Here is a 12,649-nt window from a genome sequence, read left to right on the forward strand (position 1 = left end):
CAGGTGGAGTGCCCTCCAATAATATTAATATTACAGCAACTGCATTGCAACATCATCTAGTATATGATTAGAATCTACTCATCGAAACGTCATGGTATTTTAACACTGCTATCCGCTGGAAACACTGGAGCTTTTCACTAACAATACACACCAGGAGAGCCTACACTCACATATTCCTAATCTTATTTTTCCTTTCTTACATCCATTGTATCCTTCCTCTTTCCACACTCAATAGTCCCTTTGCCCAAACCCATCTCTCATTTGTATACTTCAATCGGGTTGCCCGATATGTAGCAGAACCCAAGTAGCTAGTGGAGGAAGTTATCTAACACTAATGTCATTAAGCAAACTGACGTATTGTTGAATCCAATTTGGAATAACTCTGTATGAAAGATGAAAGTCATGAAATCAATGTAGCAACTCAAAAAGTGATGAGTTTAAAAATTTAGATGTTGCTGCATAGTTATTTACTTACATTTTATGAATTTGGTGCAACATCATTTGTCTAAGCAGAGGAACATGTGGTGCAACATATCATTCACGTAGAGTGATGTGTAACCTTACCTGTAACTAGCTGAAGAATGATGATCATGATAAATGGAACAATTTATTAGTTAAACAGTTAAGAGTACAAAACTGTTTGGACATTTCTGTAATTCATTTTTGCATGGTGAAACAGATGGATGCCACCCAACTTGAAAGTAGGGCGGGGTTTGCCCTGCTGTTGCAGGCTGTAATACCTGCGGGGCTTTGCGTTTGTTCCATGACTGGAACAATGAGGTGCACCACCAAGTGAGCAATGCACTGTGACAATGCTGACTGTGTCACAGCAAGCGGAAGACAAAGCAAGAACTGTCAAAATGTCACTTGTTATTATAAAGACAGAGTGGAATGTACAAACTAAAACTTTACATATATGCAATCTTTCTCTACATAATTTTAACTGTATTTGGAGATGTAATCGAATTGTTCTTAAAAAGAAGTAGCACTTTCCATTCATAGGAACTACTGCAGAGGTGGTGAAGTCCAAAGTTGTACCACTTGAACATTTCATTAACATGCTGAAGCTCAAAGTTGTAGGTAGAAACAATCAACATTAAAATATACAGGGGGACATCTAACAAGAAAGTAGAAATCATCACAATAACTTTCCTGTGTCTACTTCTGTGATATCATCGATGGCTACACCACCACAGTACCTGCCACCATGAGGTCGCACAACACACGTCACACTCACCAACTGGCAATTTTTGTCCTTAAACATATTTTCAAAACAGAAAGACAGAGAAATAATATCATGTTTAGCACTTACAAATCTGATGGATCAACAAGAGCAACTTGATCTGTGACCAAAAGTGGGGCCTCTGACCGGATAACAACGCCAGGAAAATCCTTTGATTTTCCAATGGTTCGTAAATGGCAGTTCATTCCCTCAACAATAACCCAATTACGTTCTTGTATTACTTGTGAAACAATGCCTTGCTTTCCCTTGTCTGGTCCCACAAGAATTTCAACCTGAAACAATTTCAGATACATATTATCAAATCAAAAATATTTTAGTTAAACAGACAAGTGAGAATAAAATGATAAGAAAACTGTAAATGGTATATTGTAAGGGTCTTAAATGGAAAACAACTGTGTCCTCTACCTCTCCCTATCTCCACATTGTATTACTGGAGGCTCATCTGCAACAAACTACCAATGGTGATCACAACACTCAACATTCTTCATTTGCATCCGTCAGTAATAAACCTTTGCGAACAGTCAGTGTTACATTAAGAACATCATTTGCAACTGACTTTATGACAGAAAGACATCCATAGCACCAGGCAGAGCAGGCTCTCCTACTGTCACAGTGGTATAAAGGAACTAAAATTTCCATATACCAGGAATATATGGTTGAGCCTGCAGGGGTACTGAAATAGAGTGAAGTGATATCAACAAACGATAAAAACTGAAGTGCTATTTCATTCTGTACACAATGATCTACAAAAATAAAGAATCTCTGTGAGAATATTAAACAACAACAGTCTCACGAGATAGTATCATATTAACTGTAGACAAAGTCAATAAGAATCAACACTTTCATTCTAGTCATCTTTAGGTTGGCGGCATTGATTATTGACCTCACCAGCCACTAAATGGCATCGTTCTTTTCACCTGTGCTAGGTTTCAGCATCATCACGTCAGTAAATTTGCACTGAAAAGTAAACATGGCCGCATCACCCTCCTTTTTTTTTGTACCAATGAAAAATTGTTCTATATTCCATTTAGTGTGGTCTGAAAGAGCACGAGCAGCTGAAATCCATAGACAACTTCCAGAATGATTTAGGGTCAATATTTACCACAGTAAAGAGTTTGTCAGTGAATTGAGCACTTCAAGTGACTGAACAATCGTGAAGGACATGGAAAGAGTAAGACGTCCAGTCAAATTCACCACTAATGCCAACACTGAGCAAGTGCATGATACTGAATAATGAACAAGTTGATATGTGGGAAACCAAATTCACATTTATCGTGGTTCTACATCAACATCTACATTTATACTCCGCAAGCCACCCAACGGTGTGTGGCGGAGGGCACTTTACGTGCCACTGTCATTACCTCCCTTTCCTGTTCCAGTCGCGTATGGTTCGCGGGAAGAACGACTGTCTGAAAGCCTCCGTGCGCGCTCTAATCTCTCTAATTTTACATTCGTGATCTCCTCGGGAGGTATAAGTAGGGGGAAGCAATATATTCGATACCTCATCCAGAAACGCACCCTCTCGAAACCTGGCGAGCAAGCTACACCGCGATGCAGAGCGCCTCTCTTGCAGAGTCTGCCACTTGAGTTTGTTAAACATCTCCGTAACGCTATCACGGTTACCAAATAACCCTGTGACGAAACGCGCCGCTCTTCTTTGGATCTTCTCTATCTCCTCCGTCAGACCGATCTGGTATGGATCCCACACTGATGAGCAATACTCAAGTATAGGTCGAACGAGTGTTTTGTAAGCCACCTCCATTGTTGATGGACTACATTTTCTAAGTACTCTCCCAATGAATCTCAACCTGGTACCCGCCTTACAAACAATTAATTTTATATGATCATTCCACTTCAAATCGTTCCGCACGCATACTCCCAGATATTTTACAGAAGTAACTGCTACCAGTGTTTGTTCCGCTATCATATAATCATACAATAAAGGATCCTTCTTTCTATGTATTCGCAATACATTACATTTGTCTATGTTAAGGGTCAGTTGCCACTCCCTGCACCAAGTGCCTATCCGCTGCAGATCTTCCTGCATTTCGCTACAATTTTCTAATGCTGCAACTTCTCTGTATACTACAGCATCATCCGTGAAAAGCCGCATGGAACTTCCGACACTATCTACTAGGTCATTTATATATATTGTGAAAAGCAATGGTCCCATAACATTCCCCTGTGGCACGCCAGAAGTTACTTTAACGTCTGTAGACGTCTCTCCATTGATAACAACATGCTGTGTTCTGTTTGCTAAAAACTCTTCAATCCAGCCACACAGCTGGTCTGATATTCCGTAGGCTCTTACTTTGTTTATCAGGCGACAGTGCGGAACTGTATCGAACGCCTTCCGGAAGTCAAGAAAAATAGCATCTATCTGGGAGCCTGTATCTAATATTTTCTGGGTCTCATGAACAAATAAAGCGAGTTGGGTCTCACACGATCGCTGTTTCCGGAATCCATGTTGATTCCTACATAGTAGATTCTTTCCAAAAACGACATGATACTCGAGCAAAAAACATGTTCTAAAATTCTACAACAGATCGACGTCAGAGATATAGGTCTATAGTTTTGCGCATCTGCTCGACGGCCCTTCTTGAAGACTGGGACTATCTGTGCTCTTTTCCAATCATTTGGAACCCTCCGTTCCTCTAGAGACTTGCGGTACACGGCTGTTAGAAGGGGGACAAGTTCTTTCACGTACTCTGTGTAGAATCGAATTGGTATCCCGTCAGGTCCAGTGGACTTTCCTCTATTGAGTGATTCCAGTTGCTTTTCTATTCCTTGGACACTTATTTCGATGTCAGCCATTTTTTCGTTTGTGCGAGGATTTAGAGAAGGAACTGCAGTGCGGTCTTCCTCTGTGAAACAGCTTTGGAAAAAGGTGTTTAGTATTTCAGCTTTACGCGTGTCATCCTCTGTTTCAATGCCATCATCATCCCGTAGTGTCTGGATATGGTGTTTCGAGCCACTTACTGATTTAATGTAAGACCAGAACTTCCTAAGATTTTCTGTCAAGTCGGTACATAGAATTTTACTTTCGAATTCACTGAACGCTTCACGCATAGCCCTCCTTACGCTAACTTTGACATCGTTTAGCTTCTGTTTGTCTGAGAGGTTTTGGCTGCATTTAAACTTGGAGTGAAGCTCTCTTTGCTTTCGCAGTAGTTTCCTAACTTTGTTGTTGTACCACGGTGGGTTTTTCCCGTCCCTCACAGTTTTACTCGGCACGTACCTGTCTAAAACGCATTTTACGATTGCCTTGAACTTTTTCCATAAACACTCAACATTGTCAGTGTCGGAACAGAAATTTTCGTTTTGATCTGTTAGGTAGTCTGAAATCTGCCTTCTATTACTCTTGCTAAACAGATAAACCTTCCTCCCTTTTTTTATATTCCTATTAACTTCCATATTCAGGGATGCTGCAACGGCCTTATGATCACTGATTCCCTGTTCTGTACATACAGAGTCGAAAAGTTCGGGTCTGTTTGTTATCAGTAGGTCCAAGATGTTATCTCCACGAGTCGGTTCTCTGTTTAATTGCTCTGCTTATGACACAAACAATAACAGCCTTAAAGTGCAAAAAGTCAAGACGGCCCCAAAACAACTCAATGAACAAATTTAATCAAACGAGAATCTGTTAGCAGTTACTCAGTTATTGGACCATCATGATAATGAAGGTGAATATTTTTTGTATCATCACTGGAGATGAAACATGGGCTCATTATTTTTAACCAGAGATCAAACACTGCACAAGGGCAAATTCTGGAATATTAACTGAGGAAGGGGTAAACAGTAGATGACCAATGCTTTGCAACAAGCTAAAGCCTGCATTTTGAAATAAACACCTAACATGACTTCAGAAATTATAAACTACAAACTCTATTGTCAAACAATATTCTTGTTTTTACATGACAGTGCATGTTTTCACATAACTTGTCACCCCACACAAACTCCTGAGACTATGCATTTCAAGGTGTTGGAAGATCTGGGACACAGTCCCGATTTCACCTTGCCGGATGTTGATTTTCTTGGTCCACTTGAAGAGATGAAGGAAGTGGTGCGTACATTGCCTTCTGTTCAGCCAAAAAAAAAATTTTCCCCTAAGGGTATTGTGCTGTGATAGATCAAGTGCATTGAAAAGTAGAGTGAAAGTGTTGGAAAATGATGTAACTGTAAATTCTGTAGTGTTTTCAATAAATTGAATGTGCAGATACTTTTTGAATTCTCCATGTATATCAGCTAAAGCAATTTTAGAATAACTCCATTTTGTACTTCTTAAGTTCCCTGTAACTTTCAAAATGGCTACAATGTTGTGGCAGTTTGAGAAACGTGTCTTCAGAACAAATATCTCTAAATGAGCAGAATTTTTTAAGGTTTACAATTACTCATGTACATAAAAACATTAACAAATCCTGTTATTTATGCTATTTATTTATTATATGGAACATAGCTGTTACCCAAATAAAATAAAAAGCTGACAGTTTCAGCATATTAGGCTTATAATGAATTCTTTATTTCTTCATTATATTATTCACTGTTTGTCAAAAAATGTTATATAGAGATTAGAAAAAGATTTCCTAACTTAACTCCCATAACTGAATAACATATTACTCACACGATCTCCTCTGAAGAAGCTCCATTCAAGTACAGGCTCTAAGAAAACTTTCTTCCTTTGCCGAGACATGTTCTGTTGTTCAAATTGACCAGTCCATGGTCGATTAGTAGTAAATCGATATTTCTTCTTTGCAACAGTCCTTGGCAGGTACTGAGGAAATCCCCGTGGTGTACGCCAATATACCTTTAAAAATGAATAGTTGTTTTATTAGAATATTTCATTTCCTTAAACCTCAGTTAACTGTAAACACTTCAGATTTCTCAGAATTGTAATATAGCAAGGAGGGTATCAAAAAATTTACACATTTCCATGGGTAATATCTAAACAAGGCATCTGGACAATGGATTGAAGTTTGTTGTTGGTACACCTAATGGTGCACACCAATATTTATATGTTCTAAAAAATAAATTAATGAAAAATCATAGTAATAATAAGGTAGAACAATACTTTAAGACACAATTGAAGCAAACCCTGTTAGGACCCATCAGCATAAATTACTTGTATAATATGTTTGTGAATTCACAAATGTGGTTATGTTCTCTCTCCTTCCTGCATTTCGGCAGAGCAAAAATAATTCTGGCCCTTTTGAGAAACCATAATGGAAGGAAGTTCTACCCATGAGCAAAGACTGTAACTCAGTCCACACAGAGAGTCACAAGATTTTTCCTTCACATAGACACCAATACGACTTCATAGAACATGGACGATTTATGTTTAAATGGTGAGGTTATCAACTTGATTGAATACTGGTAACTGCAGGTCAAACCCCCTTATATCTGTTACATCATGAAGACCTGCTGTCAGCAGGTTGGAAGCAGACCACAGCTTCAGCAAGTGGGGTGGTTATGGACTGGATGCACATGCATCTAAGTCCCTCACAGTGCACTGTGACAATGATTTTCAGTTGATCCAGAATCCAGTCAGGATGGGATAGATTCTCTATCAAATTGTAGTAGACGCACTCAGTCTCCTCTTTTAAGACATTCTGACTTAGGCACTTTAAGATAAGTACCTGAGGCTTTTGCCTTCAGAACTCCAAAATATGGTAAAAACAGCTTCTTGTCAAATATAAGACACCGAAATCTGATTACATCATTCACCTTCACAACAGTGTATTTCATGAACAGTATTGGTGGGTAGTAAATGCTCCTTGTACAGTTTTCTCCAGGAAAAAAATTGTGCATCATTAATTTTCCATCCTCTTGACAGTCAACAATGACTATCCTTTTCCTATTGCAGAGTCCATCAATAAGAAAGTCTGACTTGGTCTGTGATACACAGATACTATTGACTTACAGCTAGTTCCAATTATCCAGATAAATGCAGTTTAGAGACTGCGTTGGCAACTGAAAAACAACCTGTTTTATGAGATTCAACTGGTAATGTGTCACATCTTGGTCCTGGATGAGCACGTAACACCAGATGAAAAGTATCTCTCAAAAATCATTTGGTTATCCAAAACAAGCACATCTTCAGCAAGATGTCAAGATGTGTTGTATGTTAAAAGAACAGCTCTTTCAGGTAAGCCTTTCCCCTCCACATAAACATGTACATGGCAAGAACAAACACAGAACAGGCCCCATCTCTGACTATAGTATTGTCCATCTAGGCATCTTTCTGTTGCGTGTAATAAAGTGGTAATGTCGTCATTCATTTGGATGCACATTGTAAAGGGACACCCTCCTCTAGAATTACTTTTCCTCAACAGTAGTAGTCGATACCAGAAGTAATTTTTGAATTTTGAACAGGTCAATATTGTCTCAGCTGTTTTTCTAAAAAATTATATATGGTTTTGTACACAATGTGTTATATTACAAGCTAAAATCTATAAAAAGAAATTACTTTATTTTCTTTGTTACAATCAATATGTACTATCTCTGAATGTACGGTTCAAATTATTGTTTTTAGAAACATTTGAAATTACAAAATATTTGGCACTAAAAATTTCTCTTATTAATTACACAATTTGGTGCTATTTCTTATGTTTATTTCTGGATTCATTTACAAAATAATAATATAAATTAATAGAAATTCATTTGTCAAAAAAATATGTAAATCCTTTGGAATATTCTTAGACTGTGCTACTGCAGAGTGAAGTAGTAGTGGGAATGCCTCTGATGTGATCGAACATGATTTTGTATTTTGGAAGAACAATGTAATTTCGGCTTTGTCAATGTGAAAATTCAAAAGAGAGTGTGATACAGTAAAATGTGAGACAATAAATTATCGTGAAAACAAAAATACAATGCAGGCATTCTTCAAAGTTAATTATGTCAACTGGAACCATGAAAACCTAAAATGTCAAAAATTTCAGCTTCCAGTATCAGCCCCTAAACATGAAGAACTGGAGCCAACTACAAGAAAAGAAGATAACCAAGAAGTTTATTATAACTTTTACTCCTCTTGTATTTTTGAAAAAAGATACTTTACCATCAACAATGGTAGTGACACCAACAGAGAAGGGAGGGTAGATTACAAGTGGTGGCGCTGTCTGGGATAAGTTGACTAATAATGAAGTTTTGTCTGTTGCAGGAGAAGGGAGAGTGATCTGTGTCATTTGCAGTTTATGTATGAATGGATTTCAGATCACACAAAGAAAGATGACCGAGGGCCGCCCAATCAAGTAAATCATATCAATAGTGACAATGTACTACCAAGAATGATGGACCGGATCGAACGAAAGAGGACTTTACAACTACAACCAGGGACATCAAAAAGGAAAGGTAAGTACAAACTATTTGTGAAGTTAATTTGTTTGTGGACTCATGTGCTTGTTAACAAAATGAATAGAGACAAGGGTAGGAGCGGGGTAGAAGTGAAAGCTGTATGGTCCAGTCAGGACATGTCTGGGCCGAGTGAAATCGTAGTCAGCAAAGAAACAGTACAAAATGATATTTTGCAATTAATTTTGGCAAAGATAGAAGAAATGAAGACAGATAACAATAGTAAATTAGACGAAGTACAAGATCAAATGGACCAACTTAGTAATCAAGTTTCAGAACTAAAAAATGGGTTGTCACAGGGGTTAAAAAGTGTGAATGAAAAAGTTACTGTGTTAGAAAATAAATTTATTGTTTTGGAAAATGAATACATAGTTGAATCAGTGAGACAGTCGAAGAATGTTGATGATGTCAGAGTTGAATGGAAAGCCATAGTGGAAATAATGGAACAAAAAATCGCCAGTTTAAATCAAAAAATTTTAAATTTTGAAAACAATATGCAAACTAATTTAACTGTTTTAGATCAAAAAATTTCAACAGTTCAAGAAAATTGCATTCACAAAAATCTGTGTGCAAACAATGGTATTGCACGGTCAAACACTCCTGTCAAAGGTTTTCCAGCAGACAATTTACATCCAGTGGATTTTCTGCATCACTGTAGAGATAGTTTTGTGTCGTGCATGAATCACATTCACAAAATTAAATTTGTTAAAAGATGTCTTGAAGGTGAAGCTCTATCATGAGTAAATTTAAATTTAAGACAAGGGGGAGAAAGTTTTGAGAAAGGTTTTTTAAATAAATTTTGTTCGGAAGCTGAGCAGGGGAGAATTAAAAATTTAGCTTTGAATGGTTCTAATTATAGGAATAGGGACAGTACTTTGAAAGATTTTGTAAGAAATAACTTAAAAAATTAACACACCTTGACAAACCACTTGACGAAATGACAATGATTGATGTACTTAAAGGAGATTACCAGAAAGGTTGCAGTGGTATTTAGTACACAGAACTGATGATTGTCTTGAACAATTTTTACAATATGTTGACAGGCTGCATAGGGCAGTAGAAAGAAGTATGTACCATAATAATCGGAGTGATAGAAATCACAATGGGAGTAATTACAGAAACAGAGATAATGATAACTTTTATCAGGATCAGAGTGTAAACAGAGAGAGAAATTTTGAACATCAACAGGATAGGAATAATTGGGATAACCAAGGGCATTTTAATAGAAGTAACAATTATAGAAGTAACTACTCGGGAAATGGCAAACTGCCTCAGGTCCACAGTTTTTGGGCAAGAAAACACAATAAGCACAGACCCCCAAGCTACACCTGCCATTAAACAATGATAACAGTGTCAATGACCTGGCACATGTATCTGAAATTGAACAGGAGGAATATCAGATTCCTAATTTATGTTTTGAGCAAAAGTTTTGGGATACTATATTTAATTCTAGTGATGTAGGTACTAACCACAAACCAGAATGTGAGAGTAGTGAGAATTTTGATGTAATATGTACTAATGATTTCTTCTCTTGGTCATTAAACAGTGTTATTGGTGTATGTAAATCAGGTGATGTCTGTCTGGATCTGAACTAGGTGATATTTTTTATGTAGATGTGATTAAGAGCTGTGAAATAACTGAGGTAAGTGACTTTGATGGAGATGAGACTTGTTAGTGGTGTTGTTGATGAGGATTATTATTATTATTATTATTATTATTATTATTATTATTATTATCAGGTATTTGTGCAGTTTAAGAATAATGAAGTTTCAGAGTTATTTGTGAATGATATTGACAACACAGGTAATGTAAGTGATTTATATGATGATGTAAAGTGAGAGTCATGGAAGACCAGTCCAGTCAAAACAGTTTTTCATTAATGTCATGCAGAGCAATGTTACAAATAGTAAAGGCGAGTTATCTGTGAGAGCCTACAGAATAAAGGTGAAAACATTTTGAAGTTTGGGACCAGATTGTTGATAACATAGATAAATGTGCATTCTGGAATAAGTTAGATATGTTTAGTCAGAATCTGTATCCAAATAGGTGGAATGAAGTGAAAGAAGATCTAAGCAGAAAGTGTAATTTTGACAGAAATGTATTGTGTGTTCCTTCTGTAACAAGTGATGTTAGTTGTGCCATGAATTCCACTGATTGTGTTCAGTCTTTATCTGACAACATGAGTACCAAAGTAATGCTATGACACCAGTGAAGTTGATAAAACCCTATAAAGACAGTGTGGATGTAGCATTTGATGAAATTCAGTGATCTTTTGCATAAAGTGTCTGACAACAGAGAAGTTATATATAAAAACAAAGATGAGGTGACTTACCGAACGAAAGCGCTGGCAGGTCGATAGACACACAAACAAACACAAACATATACACAAAATTCAAGCTTTCGCAACAAACTGTTGCCTCATCAGGAAAGAGGGAAGGAGAGGGGAAGACTTTTTGTTGCGAAAGCTTGAATTTTGTGTGTATGTTTGTGTGTCTATCGACCTGCCAGCGCTTTCGTTCGGTAAGTCACCTCATCTTTGTTTTTATATATAATTTTTCCCAAGTGGAATGTTTCCTTCTATTATATTGACAACAGAGAAGATGATTCATATTTTGGGCGTCCTTATATAAAAATTAAGATTTATCAGTGGGAAGGTGACTGACATACATGGATAGCCTGATTTGTGATCTGAACAATTTAGAGACAATATCAAGTGTAGTAAGAAATTTGTGGAAATGCCCATTGAAAACATAAAGATAATACAAGCTACTGGTAAGCAAAGCAAATTGGTAAAATCTCAGGTACAGTTAACTTTTAGTATAGAAGACAAGTCCTTTGAACATGGATGCATAATGTTCCCTAATCTAGAAGAAAATATACACTAAGTTTGCAGATCCATATGACTATATAATTGTGTTTTGTTTGTCAAGAATGTCATAAGAAAGATAATGTGATTTGTTAAGTTCTCTCTTATCTATTGACTGAGTTTAAATCTATGACACACTATATTTGCAGATTCATATGACTACATAACTGTGTTTTGTTTGTCAGGAATTTAGTATGTAAGGTCATGTGATTTCTAAATTTCTCTCTTATCTAGGGGACTCAGTTTAAATCTATGATACATTATATTTGCATACAACTATATAATGATGTTTTGTAATAGATTTGTGATTTAGAATTTGATTCATATATGCTACGAGACTAAATGAGTAGATCCTTTTACAATTTTGAAATGGGACAATGCCATTAAATATCTAGTAATAAATTTTCATATTTTTTCCTGTAAAAATTAGGAATAGTATCTTAGTATATCTGTGTGAATCACCTTACTGGTTCCTTTTTTTCCATTGCATTTTGTTTATTAAAGTTTAATATATGAATGCTTTTTAATCCAGTCTGATGTAAACCCTATATACGAGCACATGCCATGTGATGCGAGGAAGGTACTGAACAGCATTTTTAGAACACAAAACAATGTTTCAGGATTTTATGTGAATGTCAGACAGGAAGTTACCTATCCCTTGGACCGTGTGACAAGAAATCTAGGCAGGAAACTGAAAGATGTGGGTGGATCCACTCCTACACTGCTGTATGGCTGTACCCTGCTGGTCCAGTCGACTTACAAGAGATCTTAGATGCTGGGTAATGTACTCAAGCATCAGTCAACTACATCAGTGATGTGACTGAGATTTGTAAATTGTTGGTCAAGAAATTATCCTATATGAAGAATTCATGGAACTATTTGTTTAGAAAAAATCATCACTGGTATGGACAGTGTTATTCCACATAAATGTATGATTTTTCAAGTAGGGGTATGAACTTCCCAATACAGTATGTGACTTTAAATTAGTACGTGTCTTTTTTTATCAACTGTAAATGTATCTTTTAGGCCTCTATGTATGTAGGTTAGTTTGTGTGAACAATTAGGAAATAGTATGGAAGACATTTACGAGTATAGACAGTATAACAAGATGTATACAGTTCTGCTTTCACACACTGATTTTGGTCCTCAAGCTAGTCAATTGTCATCATTCAAAGATATTTATGACTCTGATTACC

General features: G+C 36.7%; 1 protein-coding gene across 1 annotated transcript in view; it reads right to left on the reverse strand.

The window, feature by feature from the left end:
• LOC124799237 (probable 39S ribosomal protein L24, mitochondrial) overlaps positions 1-12,649 on the reverse strand; it is a 54,929-nt gene that overhangs the window by 15,598 nt on the left and 26,682 nt on the right. The window contains exons 2-3 of the mRNA XM_047262778.1: positions 5,865-6,047; positions 1,313-1,515 (exon numbers count right to left, since the gene is read on the reverse strand). Coding sequence (XP_047118734.1) covers positions 1,313-1,515; positions 5,865-6,047 — 386 coding nt within the window. The remainder of the gene's footprint in view (positions 1-1,312; positions 1,516-5,864; positions 6,048-12,649) is intronic.

Source organism: Schistocerca piceifrons, chromosome 5, assembly GCF_021461385.2.
Source record: "Schistocerca piceifrons isolate TAMUIC-IGC-003096 chromosome 5, iqSchPice1.1, whole genome shotgun sequence".
Classification (NCBI taxonomy): domain Eukaryota; kingdom Metazoa; phylum Arthropoda; class Insecta; order Orthoptera; family Acrididae; genus Schistocerca; species Schistocerca piceifrons.